The sequence below is a fragment of the Dendrobates tinctorius genome, unplaced genomic scaffold (genome assembly GCF_039654945.1).
Source record: "Dendrobates tinctorius isolate UK_male_01 unplaced genomic scaffold, ASM3965494v1 ptg000063l, whole genome shotgun sequence".
NCBI lineage: Eukaryota > Metazoa > Chordata > Amphibia > Anura > Dendrobatidae > Dendrobates > Dendrobates tinctorius.
The window spans coordinates 99,481-126,909 of record NW_027361731.1 but is presented as its reverse complement, the minus strand read 5'-3'; the positions used below and the strand labels follow the sequence as shown (position 1 = coordinate 126,909).

The 27,429-nt window shown below is 46.6% G+C and overlaps 1 protein-coding gene across 1 annotated transcript in view; it reads left to right on the top strand.

Moving 5' to 3' along the window:
- Positions 1 to 547: 547 nt before the first annotated feature.
- The window catches only part of LOC141093952 (uncharacterized), a 54,892-nt gene continuing 28,010 nt past the window's right edge, over positions 548 to 27,429 (top strand). The window contains exon 1 of the mRNA XM_073579630.1: positions 548 to 696. Coding sequence (XP_073435731.1) covers positions 548 to 696 — 149 coding nt within the window. The remainder of the gene's footprint in view (positions 697 to 27,429) is intronic.

Genomic DNA, 27,429 nt, shown 5'->3' with positions numbered 1-27,429 from the left:
CATTGGAAACTCTCCCCCCTACACTGCCGACGCTGCTGAGGGCTCTGCTGACAATTTGTGAAAGGCCAAACCCCAGCAGTCCCATGGTTTCCTGCGCGGTGGACTCCGGGAAAACGGAAGCCGGAGTGCGACGCATGCACAGATGGAGATCTCGGTACCAAGTTCTTGGGAGATGAGATTTCATCATTTGAGCGCCTGTTATGAAGTCAGGTATAAGGGGTAAAGGACAGGGATTGTGAACTGTGATTTTATTACTCTCTCTAAGATCCAAGCACGGGCGCACGGTGACTGGAGAGGTGGACGCCGAATATGAGCCTCAGCCGAACTTTGGAAGGGTTTAAATAAAGGAGATTTCGGCATTTTCGCTCCTGGTATGGAGTCGATAGCACAATCATATGCCGCCATATAGTAGCCGTCCGGTAACTGGTGATAATCCCCTCATGTGTGGGGTCTATTTGTCTCCAGAGAAATCACACGTTACATTCCACACACAACACTGTGTAGAAAAGGCGGCGCGGGGGAATTGTGCCAGTAGTGAGGGGGAATAATGGCGGGAAGGTCACTGACTGAGGAGAAGGCTCCATGTCTGCACTCCGGAGATCATGTGACCCCTGACTCCTCCCCTCCTGTGACCTCATCACAGGTCCTGTGCGCACAGAGCAGCCATATATGTGGAGTGCGGCTCTGCGGGTGGAGGTAAGTGCTGGAGGCTCCATTATTCTCTATGTGGAGTGCGGCTCTGCGGGTGGAGGTCGGTGCTGGAGGCTCCATTATTCTCTATGTGGAGTACGGCTCTGCGGGTGGAGGTCGGTGCCGGAGGCTCCATTATTCTCTATGTGGAGTGCGGCTCTGCGGGTGGAGGTCGGTGCTGGAGGCTCCATTATTCTCTATGTGGTGTGCGGCTCTGCGGGTGGAGGTCGGTGCTGGAGGCTCCATTATTCTCTATGTGGAGTGTGGCTCTGCGGGTGGAGGTCGGTGCTGGAGGCTCCATTATTCTCTATGTTGAGTGCGGCTCTGCGGGTGGAGGTCAGTGCTGGAGGCTCCATTATTCTCTATGTGGAGTGCGGCTCTGCGGGTGGAGGTCAGTGCTGGAGGCTCCATTATTCTCTATGTGGAGTGCGGCTCTGCGGGTGGAGGTCGGTGCTGGAGGCTCCATTATTCTCTCTGTGGAGTGCGGCTCTGCGGGTGGAGGTCGGTGCTGGAGGCTCCATTATTCTCTATGTGGAGTGCGGCTCTGCGGGTGGAGGTCGGTGCCGGAGGCTCCATTATTCTCTCTGTGGAGTGCGGCTCTGCGGGTGGAGGTCGGTGCTGGAGGCTCCATTATTCTCTATGTGGAGTGCGGCTCTGCGGGTGGAGGTCGGTGCTGGAGATTGTTCTCATTACTGAGCGGAGACTCTTTTGGGGTCTTTGTTGCCACTTTATAAGAATCATTGTGTTTTTGTTCTGTTTCCTGTAGAAAACACATACGACCCAACTATGGAAGTCAGGAAGGGAGGAAACAGATTGTTCTCCTAGTACAGGGCCCCTTTCTTGGCCCCTGCAGTTTAATGCCCCCATTATGCCCCTTATGCAGTATATATGATGCCCCCACACAGTATAATGCCCCCATTATGCCCCTTATGCAGTATATATGATGCCCCCACACAGAATAATGCTCCCATTATGCCCCTTATGCAGTATATATGATGCCCCCACACAGTATAATGCTCCCATTATGCCCCTTATGCAGTATATATGACGCCCCCACACAGTGTAATGCCCCCATTATGCACCCTTATGCCGTATATATGACTCCCCCACACAGTGTAATGCCGCCATTATGCCCCTTATGCAGTATATATGATGCCCCCACACAGTGTAATGCCCCATTATGCCCCTTATGCAGTATATATGATGCCCCCACACAGTGTAATGCCTCCATTATGCCTCTTATGCAGTATATATGATGCCCCCCACACAGTGTAATGGCCCCATTATGCCCCTTATGCAGTATATATGATGCCCCCCACACAGTGTAATGCCCCCATTATGCCCCTTATGCAGTATATATGATGCCCCCACACAGTGTAATGCCCCCATTATGCCCCTTATGCAGTATATATGATGCCCCCACACAGTGTAATGCCCCCATTATGCCCCTTATGCAGTATATATGATGCCCCCACACAGTGTAATGCCTCCATTATGCCCCTTATGCAGTATATATGATGCCCCCACACAGTATAATGCTCCCATTATGCCCCTTATGCAGTATATATGATGCCCCCACACAGTGTAATGCCCCATTATGCCCCTTATGCAGTATATATGACGCCCCCACACAGTGTAATGCCCCCATTATGCCCCTTATGCAGTATATATGATGCCCCCCACACAGTGTAATGGCCCCATTATGCCCCTTATGCAGTATATATGATGCCCCCCACACAGTGTAATGCCCCCATTATGCCCCTTATGCAGTATATATGATGCCCCCACACAGTGTAATGCCCCCATTATGCCCCTTATGCAGTATATATGATGCCCCCCACACAGTGTAATGCTCCCATTATGCCCCTTATGCAGTATATATGATGCCCCCACACAGTGTAATGCCCCCATTATGCCCCTTGTGCAGTATATATGATGCCCCCACACAGTGTAATGCCCCCATTATGCCCCTTGTGCAGTATATATGATGCCCCCACACAGTGTAATGCCCCCATTATGCCCCTTGTGCAGTATATATGATGCCCCCACACAGTGTAATGCCCCCATTATGCCCCTTATGCAGTATATATGATGCCCCCACACAGTGTAATGCCCCCATTATGCCCCTTATGCAGTATATATGATGCCCCCACACAGTGTAATGCCCCCATTATGCCCCTTATGCAGTATATATGATGCCCCCACACAGTGTAATGCTCCCATTATGCACCTTATGCAGTATATATGATGCCCCCACACAGTGTAATGCCCCCATTATGCCCCTTATGCAGTATATATGGTGCCCCCCACACAGTGTAATGCCCCCATTATGCCCCTTGTGCAGTATATATGATGCCCCCACACAGTATAATGCCCCCATTATGCCCCTTATGCAGTATATATGATGCCCCCACACAGTGTAATGCTCCCATTATGCCCCTTATGCAGTATATATGATGCCCCCACACAGTGTAATGCTCCCATTATGCCCCTTATGCAGTATATATGGTGCCCCCCACACAGTGTAATGCCCCCATTATGCCCCTTGTGCAGTATATATGATGCCCCCACACAGTGTAATGCCCCCATTATGCCCCTTATGCATTATATATGATGCCCCCACACAGTATAATGCCCCCATTATGCCCCTTATGCAGTATATATGATGCCCCCACACAGTGTAATGCCCCCATTATGCCCCTTATGCAGTATATATGATGCCCCCACACAGTGTAATGCCCCTTATGCAGTATATATGATGCCCCCACACAGTGTAATGCCCCCATTATGCCCCTTATGCAGTATATATGATGCCCCCACACAGTGTAATGCCCCCATTATGCCCCTTATGCAGTATATATGATGCCCCCACACAGTGTAATGCCCCCATTATGCCCCTTATGCAGTATATATGATGCCCCCACACAGTGTAATGCCCCCATTATGCCCCTTATGCAGTATATATGATGCCCCCACACAGTGTAATGCCCCCATTATGCCCCTTATGCAGTATATATGATGCCCCCACACAGTGTAATGCCCCCATTATGCCCCTTATGCAGTATATATGATGCCCCCACACAGTGTAATGCCCCCATTATGCCCCTTATGCAGTATATATGGTGCCCCCACACAGTGTAATGCCCCCATTATGCCCCTTATGCAGTATATGTGATGCCCCCACAGTGTAATGCCCCCATTATGCCCCTTATGCAGTATATATGATGCCCCCCACACAGTGTAATGCCCCCATTATGCCCCTTATGCAGTATATATGATGCCCCCCACACAGTGTAATATCCCCATTGTTCCCCTTATGCAGTATATATGATGCCCCCCACACAGTGTAATGCCCCATTATGCCCCTTATGCAGTATATATGATGCCCCCACGCAGTGTAATGCCCCATTATGCCCCTTATGCAGTATATATGATGCCCCCCACACAGTGTAATGCCCCATTATGCCCCTTATGCAGTATATATGATGCCCCCACACAGTGTAATGCCCCCATTATGCCCCTTATGCAGTATATATGATGCCCCCACACAGTGTAATGCCTCCATTATGCCCCTTATGCAGTATATATGATGCCCCCACACAGTATAATGCTCCCATTATGCCCCTTATGCAGTATATATGATGCCCCCACACAGTGTAATGCCCCATTATGCCCCTTATGCAGTATATGACACCCCCACACAGTGTAATGCCCCCATTATGCCCCTTATGCAGTATATATGACGCCCCCACACAGTGTAATGCCCCCATTATGCCCCTTTTGCAGTATATATGATGCCCCCCACACAGTGTAATGGCCCCATTATGCCCCTTATGCAGTATATATGATGCCCCCCACACAGTGTAATGCCCCCATTATGCCCTGTAAGCAGTATATATGATGCCCCCACACAGTGTAATGCCCCCATTATGCCCCTTATGCAGTATATATGATGCCCCCCACACAGTGTAATGCTCCCATTATGCCCCTTATGCAGTAAATATGATGCCCCCACACAGTGTAATGCCCCCATTATGCCCCTTGTGCAGTATATATGATGCCCCCACACAGTGTAATGCCCCCATTATGCCCCTTATGAAGTATATATGATGCCCCCCACACAGTGTAATGCTCCCATTATGCCCCTTATGCAGTATATATGATGCCCCCACACAGTGTAATGCCCCCATTATGCCCCTTATGCAGTATATATGATGCCCCCACACAGTGTAAAGCTCCCATTATGCACCTTATGCAGTATATATGATGCCCCCACACAGTGTAATGCCCCCATTATGCCCCTTATGCAGTATATATGGTGCCCCCCACACAGTGTAATGCCCCCATTATGCCCCTTGTGCAGTATATATGATGCCCCCACACAGTATAATGCCCCCATTATGCCCCTTATGCAGTATATATGATGCCCCCACACAGTGTAATGCTCCCATTATGCCCCTTATGCAGTATATATGATGCCCCCACACAGTGTAATGCCCCCATTATGCCCCTTATGCAGTATATATGGTGCCCCCCACACAGTGTAATGCCCGCATTATGCCCCTTGTGCAGTATATATGATGCCCCCACACAGTGTAATGCCCCCATTATGCCCCTTATGCAGTATATATGATGCCCCCACACAGTATAATGCCCCCATTATGCCCCTTATGCAGTATATATGATGCCCCCACACAGTGTAATGCCCCATTATGCCCCTTATGCAGTATATATGATGCCCCCACACAGTGTAATGCTCCCATTATGCACCTTATGCAGTATATATGATGCCCCCACACAGTGTAATGCCCCCATTATGCCCCTTATGCAGTATATATGGTGCCCCCCACACAGTGTAATGCCCCATTATGCCCCTTGTGCAGTATATATGATGCCCCCATTATGCCCCTTATGCAGTATATATGATGCCCCCACACAGTGTAATGCTCCCATTATGCCCCTTATGCAGTATATATGATGCCCCCACACAGTGTAATGCCCCCATTATGCCCCTTATGCAGTATATATGGTGCCCCCCACACAGTGTAATGCCCCCATTATGCCCCTTGTGCAGTATATATGATGCCCCCACACAGTGTAATGCCCCCATTATGCCCCTTATGCAGTATATATGATGCCCCCACACAGTATAATGCCCCCATTATGCCCCTTATGCAGTATATATGATGCCCCCACACAGTGTAATGCCCCATTATGCCCCTTATGCAGTATATATGATGCCCCCACACAGTGTAATGCCCCCATTATGCCCCTTATGCAGTATATATGATGCCCCCACACAGTGTAATGCCCCTTATGCAGTATATATGATGCCCCCACACAGTGTAATGCCCCATTATGCCCCTTATGCAGTATATATGATGCCCCCACACAGTGTAATGCCCCCATTATGCCCCTTATGCAGTATATATGATGCCCCCACACAGTGTAATGCCCCTTATGCAGTATATATGATGACCCCACACAGTGTAATGCCCCCATTATGCCCCTTATGCAGTATATATGATGCCCCCCACACAGTGTAATGCCCCCATTATGCCCCTTATGCAGTATATATGATGCCCCCACACAGTGTAATATCCCCATTGTTCCCCTTATGCAGTATATATGATGCCCCCCACGCAGTGTAATGCCCCATTATGCCCCTTATGCAGTATATATGATGCCCCCACGCAGTGTAATGCCCCATTATGCCCCTTATGCAGTATATATGATGCCCCCCACACAGTGTAATGCCCCATTATGCCCCTTATGCAGTATATATGATGCCCCCACACAGTGTAATGCCCCCATTATGCCCCTTATGCAGTATATATGATGCCCCCACACAGTGTAATGCCTCCATTATGCCCCTTATGCAGTATATATGATGCCCCCACACAGTATAATGCTCCCATTATGCCCCTTATGCAGTATATATGATGCCCCCACACAGTGTAATGCCCCATTATGCCCCTTATGCAGTATATGACACCCCCACACAGTGTAATGCCCCCATTATGCCCCTTATGCAGTATATATGACGCCCCCACACAGTGTAATGCCCCCATTATGCCCCTTATGCAGTATATATGATGCCCCCCACACAGTGTAATGGCCCCATTATGCCCCTTATGCAGTATATATGATGCCCCCCACACAGTGTAATGCCCCCATTATGCCCTGTAAGCAGTATATATGATGCCCCCACACAGTGTAATGCCCCCATTATGCCCCTTATGCAGTATATATGATGCCCCCCACACAGTGTAATGCTCCCATTATGCCCCTTATGCAGTATATATGATGCCCCCACACAGTGTAATGCCCCCATTATGCCCCTTGTGCAGTATATATGATGCCCCCACACAGTGTAATGCCCCCATTATGCCCCTTATGAAGTATATATGATGCCCCCCACACAGTGTAATGCTCCCATTATGCCCCTTATGCAGTATATATGATGCCCCCACACAGTGTAATGCCCCCATTATGCCCCTTATGCAGTATATATGATGCCCCCACACAGTGTAATGCTCCCATTATGCACCTTATGCAGTATATATGATGACCCCACACAGTGTAATGCCCCCATTATGCCCCTTATGCAGTATATATGGTGCCCCCCACACAGTGTAATGCCCCCATTATGCCCCTTGTGCAGTATATATGATGCCCCCACACAGTATAATGCCCCCATTATGCCCCTTATGCAGTATATATGATGCCCCCACACAGTGTAATGCTCCCATTATGCCCCTTATGCAGTATATATGATGCCCCCACACAGTGTAATGCCCCCATTATGCCCCTTATGCAGTATATATGGTGCCCCCCACACAGTGTAATGCCCCCATTATGCCCCTTGTGCAGTATATATGATGCCCCCACACAGTGTAATGCCCCCATTATGCAGTATATATGATGCCCCCACACAGTATAATGCCCCCATTATGCCCCTTATGCAGTATATATGATGCCCCCACACAGTGTAATGCCCCATTATGCCCCTTATGCAGTATATATGATGCCCCCACACAGTGTAATGCTCCCATTATGCACCTTATGCAGTATATATGATGCCCCCACACAGTGTAATGCCCCCATTATGCCCCTTATGCAGTATATATGGTGCCCCCCACACAGTGTAATGCCCCATTATGCCCCTTGTGCAGTATATATGATGTCCCCACACAGTATAATGCCCCCATTATGCCCCTTATGCAGTATATATGATGCCCCCACACAGTGTAATGCTCCCATTATGCCCCTTATGCAGTATATATGATGCCCCCACACAGTGTAATGCCCCCATTATGCCCCTTATGCAGTATATATGGTGCCCCCCACACAGTGTAATGCCCCCATTATGCCCCTTGTGCAGTATATATGATGCCCCCACACAGTGTAATGCCCCCATTATGCCCCTTATGCAGTATATATGATGCCCCCACACAGTATAATGCCCCCATTATGCCCCTTATGCAGTATATATGATGCCCCCACACAGTGTAATGCCCCATTATGCCCCTTATGCAGTATATATGATGCCCCCACACAGTGTAATGCCCCCATTATGCCCCTTATGCAGTATATATGATGCCCCCACACAGTGTAATGCCCCTTATGCAGTATATATGATGCCCCCACACAGTGTAATGCCCCCATTATGCCCCTTATGCAGTATATATGATGCCCCCACACAGTGTAATGCCCCCATTATGCCCCTTATGCAGTATATATGGTGCCCCCCACACAGTGTAATGCCCCCATTATGCCCCTTATGCAGTATATATGATGCCCCCACACAGTGTAATGCCCCATTATGCCCCTTATGCAGTATATATCATGCCCCCACACAGTATAATGCCCCCATTATGCCCCTTATGCAGTATATATGATGCCCCCACACAGTGTAATGCCCCTTATGCAGTATATATGATGCCCCCACACAGTGTAATGCCCCCATTATGCCCCTTATGCAGTATATATGATGCCCCCACACAGTGTAATGCCCCCATTATGCCCCTTATGCAGTATATATGATGCCCCCACACAGTGTAATGCCCCCATTATGCCCCTTATGCAGTATATATGATGCCCCCACACAGTGTAATGCCCCCATTATGCCCCTTATGCAGTATATATGATGCCCCCACACAGTGTAATGCCCCCATTATGCCCCTTATGCAGTATATATGATGCCCCCACACAGTGTAATGCCCCCATTATGCCCCTTATGCAGTATATATGGTGCCCCCACACAGTGTAATGCCCCCATTATGCCCCTTATGCAGTATATATGATGCCCCCACAGTGTAATGCCCCCATTATGCCACTTATGCAGTATATATGATGCCCCCCACACAGTGTAATGCCCCCATTATGCCCCTTATGCAGTATATATGATGCCCCCCACACAGTGTAATATCCCCATTATGCCCCTTATGCAGTATATATGATGCCCCCCACACAGTGTAATGCCCCATTATGCCCCTTATGCAGTATATATGATGCCCCCACACAGTGTAATGCCCCATTATGCCCCTTATGCAGTATATATGATGCCCCCACACAGTGTAATGCCCCCATTATGCCCCTTATGCAGTATATATGATGCCCCCACACAGTGTAATGCCCCCATTATGCCCCTTATGCAGTATATATGATGCCCCCCACACAGTGTAATGGCCCCATTATGCCCCTTATGCAGTATATATGATGCCCCCCACACAGTGTAATGCCCCCATTATGCCCCTTATGCAGTATATATGATGCCCCCACACAGTGTAATGCCCCCATTATGCCCCTTATGCAGTATATATGATGCCCCCACACAGTGTAATGCCCCCATTATGCCCCTTATGCAGTATATATGATGCCCCCACAGTGTAATGCCCCCATTATGCCCCTTTTGCAGTATATATGATTCCCCCCACACAGTGTAATGCCCCCATTTTGCCCCTTATGCAGTATATATGATGCCCCCCACACAGTGTAATATCCCCATTATGCCCCTTATGCAGTATATATGATGCCCCCACAGTGTAATGCCCCCATTATTCCCCTTTTGCAGTATATATGATGCCCCCACACAGTGTAATGCCCCCATTATGCCCCTTATGCAGTATATATGATGCCCCCCACACAGTGTAATATCCCCATTATGCCCCTTATGCAGTATATATGATGCCCCCCACACAGTGTAATGCCCCATTATGCCCCTTATGCAGTATATATGATGCCCCCACACAGTGTAATGCCCCCATTATGCCCCTTATGCAGTATATATGATGCCCCCACACAGTGTAATGCCTCCATTATGCCCCTTATGCAGTATATATGATGCCCCCACACAGTATAATGCTCCCATTATGCCCCTTATGCAGTATATATGATGCCCCCACACAGTGTAATGCCCCATTATGCCCCTTATGCAGTATATATGACGCCCCCACACAGTGTAATGCCCCCATTATGCCCCTTATGCAGTATATATGACGCCCCCACACAGTGTAATGCCCCCATTATGCCCCTTATGCAGTATATATGATGCCCCCCACACAGTGTAATGGCCCCATTATGCCCCTTATGCAGTATATATGATGCCCCCCACACAGTGTAATGCCCCCATTATGCCCTGTAAGCAGTATATATGATGCCCCCACACAGTGTAATGCCCCCATTATGCCCCTTATGCAGTATATATGATGCCCCCCACACAGTGTAATGCTCCCATTATGCCCCTTATGCAGTATATATGATGCCCCCACACAGTGTAATGCCCCCATTATGCCCCTTGTGCAGTATATATGATGCCCCCACACAGTGTAATGCCCCCATTATGCCCCTTATGCAGTATATATGATGCCCCCACACAGTGTAATGCCCCCATTATGCCCCTTATGCAGTATATATGGTGCCCCCACACAGTGTAATGCCCCCATTATGCCCCTTATGCAGTATATATGATGCCCCCACAGTGTAATGCCCCCATTATGCCCCTTTTGCAGTATATATGATTCCCCCCACACAGTGTAATGCCCCCATTTTGCCCCTTATGCAGTATATATGATGCCCCCCACACAGTATAATATCCCCATTATGCCCCTTATGCAGTATATATGATGCCCCCACAGTGTAATGCCCCCATTATTCCCCTTATGCAGTATATATGATGCCCCCACACAGTGTAATGCCCCCATTATGCCCCTTATGCAGTATATATGATGCCCCCCACACAGTGTAATATCCCCATTATGCCCCTTATGCAGTATATATGATGCCCCCCACACAGTGTAATGCCCCATTATGCCCCTTATGCAGTATATATGATGCCCCCACACAGTGTAATGCCCCATTATGCCCCTTATGCAGTATATATGATGCACCCACACAGTGTAATGCCCCATTATGCCCCTTATGCAGTATATATGATGCCCCCACACAGTGTAATGCCCCATTATGCCCCTTATGCAGTATATATGATGCCCCCCACACCGTGTAATGCCCCATTATGCCCCTTATGCAGTATATATGATGCCCCCACACAGTGTAATGCCCCATTATGCCCCTTATGCAGTATATATGATGCCCCCACACAGTGTAATTCCCCCATTATGCCCCTTATGCAGTATATATGATGCCCCCCACACAGTGTAATGCCCCCATTATGCCTCTTATGCAGTATATATGATGCCCCCACACAGTGTAATGCCCCCATTATGCCCCTTATGCAGTATATATGATGCCCCCCACACAGTGTAATGCCCCCATTATGCCCCTTATGCAGTATATATGATGCCCCCACACAGTGTAATGCCCCCATTATGCCCCTTATGCAGTATATATGATGCCCCCACACAGTGTAATGCCCCCATTATGCCCCTTATGCAGTATATATGATGCCCCCACAGTGTAATGCCCCCATTATGCCCCTTTTGCAGTATATATGATTCCCCCCACACAGTGTAATGCCCCCATTTTGCCCCTTATGCAGTATATATGATGCCCCCCACACAGTGTAATATCCCCATTATGCCCCTTATGCAGTATATATGATGCCCCCACAGTGTAATGCCCCCATTATTCCCCTTTTGCAGTATATATGATGCCCCCACACAGTGTAATGCCCCCATTATGCCCCTTATGCAGTATATATGATGCCCCCCACACAGTGTAATATCCCCATTATGCCCCTTATGCAGTATATATGATGCCCCCCACACAGTGTAATGCCCCATTATGCCCCTTATGCAGTATATATGATGCCCCCACACCGTGTAATGCCCCATTATGCCCCTTATGCAGTATATATGATGCCCCCACACAGTGTAATGCCCCATTATGCCCCTTATGCAGTATATATGATGCCCCCACACAGTGTAATTCCCCCATTATGCCCCTTATGCAGTATATATGATGCCCCCCACACAGTGTAATGCCCCCATTATGCCTCTTATGCAGTATATATGATGCCCCCACACAGTGTAATGCCCCCATTATGCCCCTTATGCAGTATATATGATGCCCCCCACACAGTGTAATGCCCCCATTATGCCCCTTATGCAGTATATATGATGCCCCCACACAGTGTAATGCCCCCATTATGCCCCTTATGCAGTATATATGGTGCCCCCACACAGTGTAATGCCCCCATTATGCCCCTTTTGCAGTATATATGATTCCCCCCACACAGTGTAATGCCCCCATTTTGCCCCTTATGCAGTATATATGATGCCCCCCACACAGTGTAATATCCCCATTATGCCCCTTATGCAGTATATATGATGCCCCCACAGTGTAATGCCCCCATTATTCCCCTTTTGCAGTATATATGATGCCCCCACACAGTGTAATGCCCCCATTATGCCCCTTATGCAGTATATATGATGCCCCCCACACAGTGTAATATCCCCATTATGCCCCTTATGCAGTATATATGATGCCCCCCACACAGTGTAATGCCCCATTATGCCCCTTATGCAGTATATATGATGCCCCCACACAGTGTAATGCCCCATTATGCCCCTTATGCAGTATATATGATGCCCCCACACCGTGTAATGCCCCATTATGCCCCTTATGCAGTATATATGATGCCCCCACACAGTGTAATGCCCCATTATGCCCCTTATGCAGTATATATGATGCCCCCCACACCGTGTAATGCCCCATTATGCCCCTTATGCAGTATATATGATGCCCCCACACAGTGTAATGCCCCATTATGCCCCTTATGCAGTATATATGATGCCACCACACAGTGTAATTCCCCCATTATGCCCCTTATGCAGTATATATGATGCCCCCCACACAGTGTAATGCCCCCATTATGCCTCTTATGCAGTATATATGATGCCCCCACACAGTGTAATGCCCCCATTATGCCCCTTATGCAGTATATATGATGCCCCCCACACAGTGTAATGCCCACATTATGCCCCTTATGCAGTATATATGATGCCCCCACACAGTGTAATGCCCCCATTATGCCCCTTATGCAGTATATATGGTGCCCCCACACAGTGTAATGCCCCCATTATGCCCCTTATGCAGTATATATGATGCCCCCACAGTGTAATGCCCCCATTATGCCCCTTTTGCAGTATATATGATTCCCCCCACACAGTGTAATGCCCCCATTTTGCCCCTTATGCAGTATATATGATGCCCCCCACACAGTGTAATATCCCCATTATGCCCCTTATGCAGTATATATGATGCCCCCACAGTGTAATGCCCCCATTATTCCCCTTTTGCAGTATATATGATGCCCCCACACAGTGTAATGCCCCCATTATGCCCCTTATGCAGTATATATGATGCCCCCCACACAGTGTAATATCCCCATTATGCCCCTTATGCAGTATATATGATGCCCCCCACACAGTGTAATGCCCCATTATGCCCCTTATGCAGTATATATGATGCCCCCACACAGTGTAATGCCCCATTATGCTCCTTATGCAGTATATATGATGCCCCCACACCGTGTAATGCCCCATTATGCCCCTTATGCAGTATATATGATGCCCCCACACAGTGTAATGCCCCATTATGCCCCTTATGCAGTATATATGATGCCCCCACACAGTGTAATGCCCCATTATGCCCCTTATGCAGTATATATGATGCCCCCACACAGTGTAATGCCCCATTATGCCCCTTATGCAGTATATATGATGCCCCCACACCGTGTAATGCCCCATTATGCCCCTTATGCAGTATATATGATGCCCCCACACCGTGTAATGCCCCATTATGCCCCTTATGCAGTATATATGATGCCCCCACACAGTGTAATGCCCCATTATGCCCCTTATGCAGTATATATGATGCCCCCACACAGTGTAATGCCCCATTATGCCCCTTATGCAGTATATATGATGCCCCCACACCGTGTAATGCCCCATTATGCCCCTTATGCCATATATATGATGCCCCCACACAGTGTAATGCCCCATTATGCCCCTTATGCAGTATATATGATGCCCCCACACAGTGTAATGCCCCATTATGCCCCTTATGCAGTATATATGATGCCCCCACACAGTGTAATGCCCCATTATGCCCCTTATGCAGTATATATGATTCCCCCACACCGTGTAATGCCCCATTATGCCCCTTATGCAGTATATATGATGCCCCCACACCGTGTAATGCCCCATTATGCCCCTTATGCAGTATATATGATGCCCCCACACAGTGTAATGCCCCATTATGCCCCTTATGCAGTATATATGATGCCCCCCACACAGTGTAATATCCCCATTATGCCCCTTATGCAGTATATATGATGCCCCCCACACCGTGTAATGCCCCATTATGCCCCTTATGCAGTATATATGATGCCCCCCACACAGTGTAATGCCCCATTATGCCCCTTATGCAGTATATATGATGCCCCCACACAGTGTAATGCCCCATTATGCCCCTTATGCAGTATATATGATGCCCCCACACAGTGTAATGCCCCATTATGCCCCTTATGCAGTATATATGATGCCCCCACACAGTGTAATGCCCCATTATGCCCCTTATGCAGTATATATGATGCCCCCACACCGTGTAATGCCCCATTATGCCCCTTATGCAGTATATATGATGCCCCCACACCGTGTAATGCCCCATTATGCCCCTTATGCAGTATATATGATGCCCCCACACAGTGTAATGCCCCATTATGCCCCTTATGCAGTATATATGATGCCCCCACACAGTGTAATGCCCCATTATGCCCCTTATGCAGTATATATGATGCCCCCACACAGTGTAATGCCCCATTATGCCCCTTATGCAGTATATATGATGCCCCCACACCGTGTAATGCCCCATTATGCCCCTTATGCCATATATATGATGCCCCCACACAGTGTAATGCCCCATTATGCCCCTTATGCAGTATATATGATGCCCCCACACAGTGTAATGCCCCATTATGCCCCTTATGCAGTATATATGATGCCCCCACACAGTGTAATGCCCCATTATGCCCCTTATGCAGTATATATGATGCCCCCACACCGTGTAATGCCCCATTATGCCCCTTATGCAGTATATATGATGCCCCCACACCGTGTAATGCCCCATTATGCCCCTTATGCAGTATATATGATGCCCCCACACAGTGTAATGCCCCATTATGCCCCTTATGCAGTATATATGATGCCCCCCACACAGTGTAATATCCCCATTATGCCCCTTATGCAGTATATATGATGCCCCCCACACCGTGTAATGCCCCATTATGCCCCTTATGCAGTATATATGATGCCCCCCACACAGTGTAATGCCCCATTATGCCCCTTATGCAGTATATATGATGCCCCCACACAGTGTAATGCCCCATTATGCCCCTTATGCAGTATATATGATGCCCCCCACAACGTGTAATGCCCCCATTATGCCCCTTATGCAGTATATATGATGCCCCCACACAGTGTAATGCCCCATTATGCCCCTTATGCAGTATATATGATGCCCCCACACAGTGTAATGCTCCCATTATGCCCCTTATGCAGTATATATGATGCCCCCACACAGTGTAATTCCCCCATTATGCCCCTTATGCAGTATATATGATGCCCCCACACAGTGTAATGCCCCATTATGCCCCTTATGCAGTATATATGATGCCCCCACACAGTGTAATGCTCCCATTATGCCCCTTATGCAGTATATATGATGCCCCCACACAGTGTAATGCCCCCATTATGCCCCTTATGCAGTATATATGATGCCCCCACACAGTGTAATGCTCCCATTATGCCCCTTATGCAGTATATATGATGCCCCCACACAGTGTAATTCCCCCATTATGCCCCTTATGCAGTATATATGATGCCCCCACACAGTGTAATGCTCCCATTATGCCCCTTATGCAGTATATATGATGCCCCCACACAGTGTAATGCTCCCATTATGCCCCTTATGCAGTATATATGATGCCCCCACACAGTGTAATGCCCCATTATGCCCCTTATGCAGTATATATGATGCCCCCACACAGTGTAATGCTCCCATTATGCCCCTTATGCAGTATATATGATGCCCCCACACAGTGTAATGCCCCATTATGCCCCTTATGCAGTATATATGATGCCCCCACACAGTGTAATGCTCCCATTATGCCCCTTATGCAGTATATATGATGCCCCCACACAGTGTAATGCCCCCATTATGCCCCTTATGCAGTATATATGATGCCCCCACACAGTGTAATGCTCCCATTATGCCCCTTATGCAGTATATATGATGCCCCCACACAGTGTAATTCCCCCATTATGCCCCTTATGCAGTATATATGATGCCCCCACACAGTGTAATGCCCCCATTATGCCTCTTATGCAGTATATATGATGCCCCCACACAGTGTAATGCCTCCATTATGCCCCTTATGCAGTATATATGATGCCCCCCACACAGTGTAATGCCCCCATTATGCCCCTTATGCAGTATATATGATGCCCCCACACAGTGTAATTCCCCCATTATGCCCCTTATGCAGTATATATGATGCCCCCACACAGTGTAATGCTCCCATTATGCCCCTTATGCAGTATATATGATGCCCCCACACAGTGTAATGCCCCATTATGCCCCTTATGCAGTATATATGATGCCCCCACACAGTGTAATGCTCCCATTATGCCCCTTATGCAGTATATATGATGCCCCCACACAGTGTAATGCCCCCATTATGCCCCTTATGCAGTATATATGATGCCCCCACACAGTGTAATGCTCCCATTATGCCCCTTATGCAGTATATATGATGCCCCCACACAGTGTAATTCCCCCATTATGCCCCTTATGCAGTATATATGATGCCCCCACACAGTGTAATGCCCCCATTATGCCTCTTATGCAGTATATATGATGCCCCCACACAGTGTAATGCCTCCATTATGCCCCTTATGCAGTATATATGATGCCCCCCACACAGTGTAATGCCCCCATTATGCCCCTTATGCAGTATATATGATGCCCCCCACACAGTGTAATGCCCCCATTATGCCCTGTAAGAAGGTGACCGGATACAACACACAGACAAACCGGAAGTAACCAATATAATTATTTATTTCCCTGATAATGGGAATTGTGATCACTATGGCAACAGTGACTAATGCAAAACAGGGTGATTTCGAGGTGAAATATACAATATCAGATATACAATGAATTCTCCGGCTCACTCTCACTGTAATAGCCGCCTCTAACCAAATGTTACTTTAGTTACTGACAATGGTGACTTTCCTGACACATATAGTTGACAACACTGTCTCTTCTGTGAACACAGGCCATAGTGAGGTCTCCACCTTTTCCTGTTAGGCCAAAGTCCTCCTAAAAAAGTCTATCAAGGCTCGCTGGGCCGCGTTCACTTCAACCAGTTTTCACCTTGTCTTTTGTACTACCCTGGACCAACACCTATACTGACGTCAGTGCTGGAAGCAATGGCCCGGCTCACTCGCACCTCCTGCTTTTTACTTCAGATGTATACTATGTAGCAATATGTTATATGATGATATGGCCTCTCAGGGTCTCACTACCTTTGTGTGTACTATAGTCATGTTGGAAACTTTTTGGCTGTTGTGAAAGAGAACTCTTGTAATGGTGGATTACACATCATGAAATATACAGCCTGGAGATACCCACAGAGTGTGATCCATGAAAGGAAACAACTAACAGAACATACTACTGAGCGGAATCTCCTCACAGATCACTGGCACATCCGTCTCTTCTACCAAAAGTAATAAGAGCTGGGACTCTGCTCTTGCCTGGCCTAGTCTGGACATTGGGACTCGTCTGGTGCCGCCTGGGTTCTGCCCCACAACCAGCTGACTCGGGTACTTTACCATGGTCCAGTACCTCAGATTCTTCACTGGCACCCTGTTTTTTTTGCTTGGCGCCAAATCTGTTCTGGCTTTGGAGCTATGGCCTTTATAATAACAGTAAACTGCATCATCAAGGTCACCTGACCTGGTGTACCATCTAGACTCTTCCTTCATGAAACTCTCCCTCTTCCCATTGACTCCATAGAATCCCATCTGGATGGCATATGGCAGTCTTTTTGTACAAATGCCACACAACCCTGAGGATTTGTTCTTATGACACACTTTTTTACACCCCTTATACAGTACGAGTATATATGATGCCGCTCACACAGTATAACGTTTCCACAGTATTGGCATCTCTCACACAAAAGATATTTCTACAGTATCGCTATACCCCCACACATAGTATAATCTTCTCACAGTACCAACATACCACCATACACAGTATAATCTTCTCACAGTAACGCCATTCTCTCCACACAGTATAATTTTTTTTATAGTACCATCATCCCACCACACACATAGAATCATAGAATTGTAGAGTTGGAAGGGACCTCCTGAGCCCTCTGGTCCAAACCCCTGCTTAAAGCAGGATACACTAAATCATCCCAGTCAGATATCTGTCCAGCCTGTTTGAAGACTTCCATTGAAGGAGAACTCACCACTTCTCGTGGCAGCCTGTTCCACTCATTGATCACTCTAACAGTCAAAAAGTTTTATCTAATATCTAATCTGTGTCTCCTCCCATTCAGTTTCATCCCATTGCTTCTAGTCTTTCCTTGTGCAAATGAGAATAAAGATGATCCTTCTGCAAGGTGACAGCCCTTGAGATATTTGTAGACAGCTATTAAGTCTCCTCAGTCTTCTTTTTTGCAACTATTCCCAAATCCTGTAACCGTTGCTCATAGGATATGGTTTGCAGTCCAGTCAACATTCTGGTCGCTTTTCTCTGAACTTGCTCCAGTTTGTTGATGTCTTTTTTAAAATGTCGTGCCCAAAACAGTATTCCAGATGAGGTCTGACCAAAGAGGAGTAGAGGGCAATAATGACTTCACGTGATCTAGACTGTATGCTTCTGTTAATACATCCTAGAATTGCATTTGCCTTTTTTGCTGCTGCATCACACTGTTGACTCATGTTCAGGCTGTGTTCTATTAGTATACCCAAGTCTTTTTCACATGTTGCTTAGGCTAGCTTCACATTTGCGTTTAAGGCCGCAGCGACGGCCTGCACACCGCCGCCGCTAAGCCCCACCCCCTGCCACACCTCCTCCGGTAGCTCCGCCTACGGGCGCATGACGCTGCATGCGTCCTGCGTCCCCTATCTTTAGCACTGGGGACGCAGGCCGTGCGCAGGTATGCATTGGCGGTGCATGCGTCCTTTTGACGCTGCGCCGACCACAACCTGTTGCAATTGGTGCGTTCGGCGCAGCGTCAAAAGGACGCATGCGCCGCCAAACGCATACCTGCGCACGGCCTGCGTCCCCAGTGCTAAAGATAGGGGACGCATGCAGCGTCATGCGCCCGTAGGCGGAGCTACCGGAGGAGGCGCGGCAGGGGGCAGGGCTTAGCGGCGGCCGTGCACAAGCCGTCGCTGTGGCCTTAAACGCAAATGTGAAACTGCCCTTAGCCCTATTCCTCCCATTCTGTATATGCTTTTTTCATTTTTATTGCCCAGATGTAGTACTTTGCATTGTTCCCTGTTAAAAACTATTCTGTTAGTTGCTGTCCACTGCTCAAACTTATTTATATCTTTTTGAATCCTCTCTCTCTCTTCACTGGTATTAGCTATCCCTTCTAGCTTTGTGTCATCAGCAAATTTAATCAGTTTACCCTCAATTCCTTCATCTAAACCAGTGATAAAAATGTTGAACAATACAGGGCCCAGGACAGAGCCCTGTGGTACCTCATTTGAGACATTCTTCCAACTGGATGTACAGCCATTAACGACCACTCTTTGGGTCCAATCACTAAGCCAGTTATGAATCCATCTAACAGTTGCCTTGTCCATTCCATACTTAGCCATTTTTTCAATAGGGATTGTATGAGATACTTTGTCAAATGCTTTGCTGAAGTGTTTCCTCACTATCTTTCTGTTTATAGATATCCTGGATTCTTCTATTCCGTTATTAGGACAGTGAAGATCAGTTGATGTTACATTTCCTTTCTGAGAAAAAACAGATGCAAAATAGGAATTTAAAAGTTCGGCCTTGTCAACATCCTTTCTTACCAGTTCATCATTTTCATCCTGTAAATATCCTATAGCATCTTTGACTTTTCTTTTACTTTTGACATATCCCCCAAATTCTTTTTAATTGCTTTTGATGTCTCTTGCAAGCCTTAATTCATTGTCAGCTTTAGATAATCTGATTTGTGCCCTACAGGTACTGCAAACAGCATTATATTCTTCTTTAGATATGCCTCCCTCTTTCCATTTTATAAACATTTCTTTCTTCCTTTTTAGCATGCGTTTACGTTCTGTGTTCATCCATCCTGGTTTCCTTAAATGCTTCCTATTCTTCCCTTTTTTTGGAATTGTTAATGATTGTGCTTTGAGAATTTCATTTTTCAAGTTTTCCCATCCTTCCTGGACATTTTTGTCTTTAAGGATATCCAGCCATTGGATCCCTACAATTCTTTTTCTGAGTCCCTTAAAAGCTGCCTTTCTGAAATCTAACCTTGACGTCTGAGTCTTCACAGGTCTTCCTCCTCTAGTTATCCAAAATTCTAAAATAGCATGGTCGCTACCTCCTAGGGTCCCAGCCACTTTTACCTCCTCAACCATTTCCTCCCTGTTTATAAGGATTAGATCCAAGGTAGCAGATCCCCTTGTTTTCTCCCCTACCTTTTGGAAGATAAAGTTGTCAGCAAGAGAGGATAAGAATTTCCTTGACCTGATAGTTTTGCCTGAGAGAGATTCCCAACAAATGTCTGGATAGTTGAAATCTCCCATGACAACTATGTCATATTTTTTGGAGAACTTGGCCATTTGATGCATAAAGAGTTCATCCATATCTTCAGCTTGCACAGGCGGCCTGTAGTAAATGCCTACAATGGTGTCCTTTCCATTGTTCTGTCCTTGTATTCTTAGGCTGGTTTCACATTAGCGCTTTTTAAGCGCACGCACGGCCGGGGGTAGCTCCGCCCCCGAGCCGGCTCTCTGCCCGGCGTGCCCGCCCCTTGCTTGTAGCGCCGCCTCTTAGCGGAGAGCGGCGCCTGCGATCGGCGCACCCTATCTTTAGCATAGGGTGCGCAGATCGTGTGCAGGCCGTGCGCTAGTTGCGCTTTGACCTGCGCTGCGCACTTTAGACGGTGCGCCGTGCGCGCCAAAATCCAAAAAGTTCCATTTTGGCGCGCACGGCGCACCGTCAAGAGTGCGCAGCGCAGGTCAAAGCGCAACTAGCGCACGGCCTGCGCACGATCTGCGCACCCTATGCTAAAGATAGGGTGCGCCGATCGCAGGCGCCGCTGTCCGCTAGGAGGCGGCGCTACAAGCAAGGGGCGGGCACGCCGGGCAGAGAGCCGGCTCGGGGGCGGAGCTACCCCCGGCCGTGCGTGCGCTTAAAAAGCGCTAATGTGAAACCAGCCTTACCCAAACAGTTTCCACAGAACTCCCAGTCTCTGAAGCTTCAATCTCTGTGCAGATATACGCGTTTCTAACATACAATGCAACACCCCCTCCTCGTTTATCAAGTCTGTTTCTTGCAAAAAAGTTGTATCCTTCTAGTCTTGTATTCCAATCATGTGTATTGTCCCACCAAGTTTCAGTGATTCCAATATATAGTAAAATGCTCCCACAGTACCCCCATCCTCCTACACAGTATAATGTTCCCACAATAGCAGCTTGCCATACACACAGTATAATGTTCCCACAGTGCTGCCTTTCCTCCACTTTCTAATGTTCCCACAGTACTTCCCTCATGCACAATATGGTACCATCCACCCCACCCACAACCTCACAGCTAATTAACAAATACTCACTTAGCCTCATTCTTGGTGCAAATACTAATGAAGCCAGAATCTGAGATATTTTTTCCATACAATAGCTGGATAGGCGGGAGCGTAGCATCCGTATAGGTAGCCCACTCGGTCCCTATCATGCCCATGAATTGAGAGGGCTCAGTGGGGTTTGGTACCAGTCACCCTCTCCTTTCCATCATCACAATTGCAGGGATTTCCACATTCCCATGACGGTGATACCATTGAATAGAATAGTGAATCAGGGAGTCGGAAGCTCCTGATCCACCATTCAGCCTTCACCTGTGAGTCTGAGACTCCGTGCACTGCAGGCACAATGACATCACTACATCACACCTGTAGTATGGAGCCTCAGATCTCACACTGCACAGACCAGAGCAGCACATCTCAGGATCAGGTTTGGGGGAGTAGTGTGTGTGTTTGTTGTATTTTTTTGTTTTTTTTAAATATCAGGAATTGTGGGGGCTTAATTTTAACCCCTTTCCTACATTAGACGTACTATTCCGTCCCTGGGACCTAAGTCCCAAGGACGGAATAGTACGTCTAGCGCGATCAGCTGCGCTCACGGGGGGGAATGCAGCTGATCACGGCCGGGTGTCAGCTGATTATCACAGCTGACACCCGGCACAATGTGTCAGGGGTGGTCACGGACCGCCCCCAACACGTTAACCCCTGGCACACCGCGATCAAACATGATCGCCGTGTACCGGGGGTTAAAGGAAGCATCGGTAGGGAGGGGGCTTCCCTGTGACCCCCACAGCAGCACGATGTGCAGCGCCGCTGAGGGGGTCGCCTTCCCTGCAGGTCCCCGGATCCAATATAGCGACGGGGACCTTCGGAGGCCTGCAGAGAGCCGGCTTCCTCAGTGCCTGCAGAGCGCAGGCATGAGGAAGCCTGAAGCAGTGCCTGTGACAGATCGCTGATCTGTCACAGCGATCTGTGATGTGACAGATCAGCGATCTGTCACAGGACAGTGATGTCCCCCATGGGACATTATAATAAAGTGAAAAAAAAGTGTAAAAATAGTTTTAAAAAAAATCGCTAAATAAATTTAAAAAAAAAATTCCCTAATTCATTTTTTGAAAATAAAAAACAATAAAAGTACATATATTTGGTATCGCCGCGTCCGTAATGACCCACCCTATAAAACTGTCCCATTAGGTAACCCCTTTAGCGAACCCCTTAAAAAATAAAAATAAAAAACGAAGCAAAAAATGATTTATCATACCGCCAAACAAAAAGTGCAATAACGCGCGATCGAAAAGACGCATATAAATATCCATGGTACCGCTGAAAACGTCATCTTGTCCCGCAAAAAAACGAGCCGCCATACAGCATAATCAGCGAAAAAATAAAAAAGTTATAGCTCGCAGAATAAAGGGTTGCAAAAATAATTATTTTTTATATAAATTTGTTTTCATTGCATAAAAGCGCCAAAACATAAAAAAAGACATAACTGAGGTATCACTGTAACCGTACTGACCCGAAGAATAAAGCCGCTTTATCAATTTTACTGCATGCGGAACGGTGTAAACGCACCCCCCCAAAAGAAATTCATGAAACGCTGGTTTTTGTTCATTCTGCGTCCCAAAAATCAGAATAAAAAGCGATCAAAAAATGTCACGTGCCCAAAAATGGTACCAATAAAAACGTCAACTTGTCCCGCAAAAAATAAGACCTCACATGACTTGGTGGGTCAAAGTATGGAAAAATTATAGCTCTCAATGTGGTGATGCAAAAACTATTTTTATAAGAAAAAGCGTCTTTTAGCGTGTGACAGCCGCCAAACATAAAAACCGCCATAAATAGTAAATCAAACCCCCCGTTATCACCCCCTTAGTTAGGGAAAAATAATAAAATAATTTTTTTTTTTATTTATTTCCATTTTCCCATTAGGGCTAGGGTTGGAGTTAGAATTGGGGGTTTCCACTGTTTGGGCACATCAGGGGCTCTCCAAACACGACATGGCGTCCGATCTCAATTCCAGCCAAAAAAGCTAAATGGCGCTGCTTTCCATCCGAGCTCTGCCATGTGTCCAAATAGTGGTTTACCCCCATATATGGGGTATCAGCGTACTCAGGACAAATTGCACAATAAGTTTTGGGGTCCTGTTACTCTTGGGAAAATAAAAATTGGGGGTGAAAAGATCATTTTTGTGGAAAAAATATGATTTTTTAATTGTACCGCTGTACGTTATAAACTTCTGTGAAGCCCTTGGGGGTTCAAAGTTCTCACCACATATCTAGATAAGTTCATTGGGGGGTCTAGTTTCCAAAATGGGGTCATTTGTGGGGGGTTTCCACTGTTTAGGCACATCAGGGGCTCTCCAAACGTGGCCTGGCGTCCAAACTGAATTCCAGCCAATTTTGCAGTGAAAAAGTCAAACGGCGCTCCTTCCCTTCTGAGCTCTCCCATGCGCCCAAACAGTGGTTCCCCCCCACATATCAGGTATCAGCGTACTCAGGACAAATTGCACAATAACTTTTCCAGTCCAATTTCTTCTGTTACCCTTGGTAAAATAAAAAAAATTGGACCTGAAGTAATTTTTTTTTTGTGAAAACAGTTAAATGTTCATTTTTTTTTTTTAAACATTCAAAAAATTCCTGTGAAGCACCTGAAGGGTTAATAAACTTCTTAAATGTGGTTTTGAGCACCTTGAGGGGTTCAGTTTTTAGAATGGTGTCACTTTTGGGGTATTTTCTGCCATATAGACCCCTCAAAGTGACTTCAAATGTGATGTGGTCTGTAAAAATAAAATGGTGTTGTAAAAATGAGAAATCGCTGGTCAACTTTTAACCTTTATAACTTCCTAACAGAAAAAATTTTGGTTCCCAAATTGTGCTCACCAGGATCCATGGAAGCGTTCCAGAGTTATGACCTCATAAAGGGACAGTGGTCAGAATTGTAAAAATTGGCCTGGGAATTAACGTGCAAACCACCCTTGGGGGTAAAGGGGTTAAGAGAAGAGCTGTTGGGACTTTCGTACTGAATGTGTTGCTGGTAGGGGCCATTATACTGAGTAAGGGGCTGTGGTGGACTGTAAATTCCTCCATACTGACAGGGGGTCGTTATTTTTTGTAGCAGGTTGTGGTGGCCATAATACAGTGTGAGGAGCTGTGGGGGCCATCATCATGTGCACAGCAGTTTTTATTTCCCATAGAGTAACATTGTACTGTAAATCACTAGGAAATCTGCAGCGGATCTGCAGCAAATCCGCAACGTGTGCACATACCATAAAACACAGGCGGCTCCTGAACATATACTGTGCGCCCCCAAAACTGGGATGTATAATCACGGTAGTTTACATTAATGGGATTCTTTGGTTAAAACAAGTTATCATTGATCCATGGGCTCCACAGGATAGATGATAACTTAGGTCCAACCATTTTAAACTGCACAGATCAGAAGAATGAGGAAGTTTATTCCTGATAGGACACTTATCCCCATTTTAAAATGGAGTGGCAGGTGGAAAATCTGGCCGCAGCGCCATTCATTCTCTTTGGGGCTTCCAGAAAAAGACAAGTGCAGCTGCTGAGGGAATGAATGGATCAGTGATCGAGTTGTACATGCCACTCCGGTCTAACTGAGGATGAAAAGTTCCACATTTTGCTGATTGGGTGCAAGTAGTCATACCCCACTAATCATTACATTATCGTTTGTCCTGTGGAGAGATGATTACTTTTTATCACAGGAGAACCCCTGTAACTGCATCTCTGACACTGTGATCCAAGCATTTAATCTCTAATGGAAATAAAAAATCTTCTCCAAATTAATATCAGAGAGAACAAATGACCGTCATACACAACACAATCCAATATACAAAGACCAATAATACCACATACTGAGAATAAATACCACCACACTATGACCAGACTACATAGTGACCGAATAATACCACATATAAGGAACAAATACAGCCACACCATGACTGAACCACAGTCACCGAATAATACCACATACAAGGAACAAATACAGCCACACCATGACCAGATCAAACATTAGCACCACAACATAGTGACCAAATAATATCACATACAAGGAATAAATATGCCACACCGTGATCATACCATAGACTGATCAACTAATATGACATATTACCAGATTATAGGGACAAAATAATACCACATACAAGGAGAAATACTGCCATGCCGTGACCAGACCACAAATTACCACCACATAGTGACCGAATACTACAATACTGATCATGAATACAAACCACAATACTAACACTGTTATAACCACCAGTGACTTTATACACAGGAGCTCAGAATATAGTGTCAGTGTACAGGTAATACAGTGATCACCAGTAACAATTTACACAGTAGCTCCATACATAGTGTCGGTGCACGGGTAATGCAGTAATCACCAGTGACATTATACACAGGAGCTCTGCATATAGTGTACAGGTAATACAGTGATCACAAATTACATTATACATGAGAGCTCTGTATATAGTGTACAGGTAATAGTGATCACCAGTGACATTATACACAGGAGCTCTGTATATAGTGTCAGTGTACAGGTAGTATACAGTTATGGCCAAAAGTATTGACACCCCTGCAATTCTGTCAGATAATACTCAGTTTCTTCCTGAAAATGATTGCAAACACAAATTCTTTGATATTATCTTCATTTAATTTGTCTTAAATGAAAAAACACAAAAGAGAATGAAGCAAAAAGCAAAACATTGATCATTTCACACAACACTCCAAAAATGGGCCAGACAAAAGTATTGGCACCCTCAGCCTAATACTTGGTTGCACAACTTTTAGCCAAAATAACTGCGACCAACCGCTTCCGGTAACCATCAATGAGTTTGTTACAATGCTCTGCTGGAATTTTAGACCGCTCTTCTTTGGCAAACTGCTCCAGGTCCCTGATATTAGAAGGGTGCCTTCTCCAAACTGCGATTTTTAGATCTCTCCTCAGGTGTTCTATGTGATTCAGGTCTGGACTCACTGCTGGCCACCTTAGAAGACTCCAGTGCTTTCTCTCAAACTATTTTCTAGTGCTTTTTGAAGTGTGTTTTGGGTCATTGTCCTGCTGGAATATATATAAACTTGGCACACACCAAGTTTATATATATTTAGTTCACGGATTGGGATCCTACTTGGGCACCACCTACAATTCTCAGGGTTGTGCCAACGGTTTTGTTCTTATATTGTCCTGCTGGGAGACCCATGACCTCTGAGGGAGACCCAGCTTTCTCACACTGGGCCCTACATTATGCTGCAAAATTTGTTGGTAGTCTTTAGACTTCATAATGCCATGCACACGGTCAAGCAGTCCAGTGCCAGAGGCAGCAAAGCAACCCCAAAACATCAGGGAACCTCCACCATGTTTGACTGTAGGGACCATGTTTTTTTCTTTGAATGCCTCTTTTTTTCTCCTGTAAACTCTATGTTGATGCCTTTGCTCAAAAAGCTCTA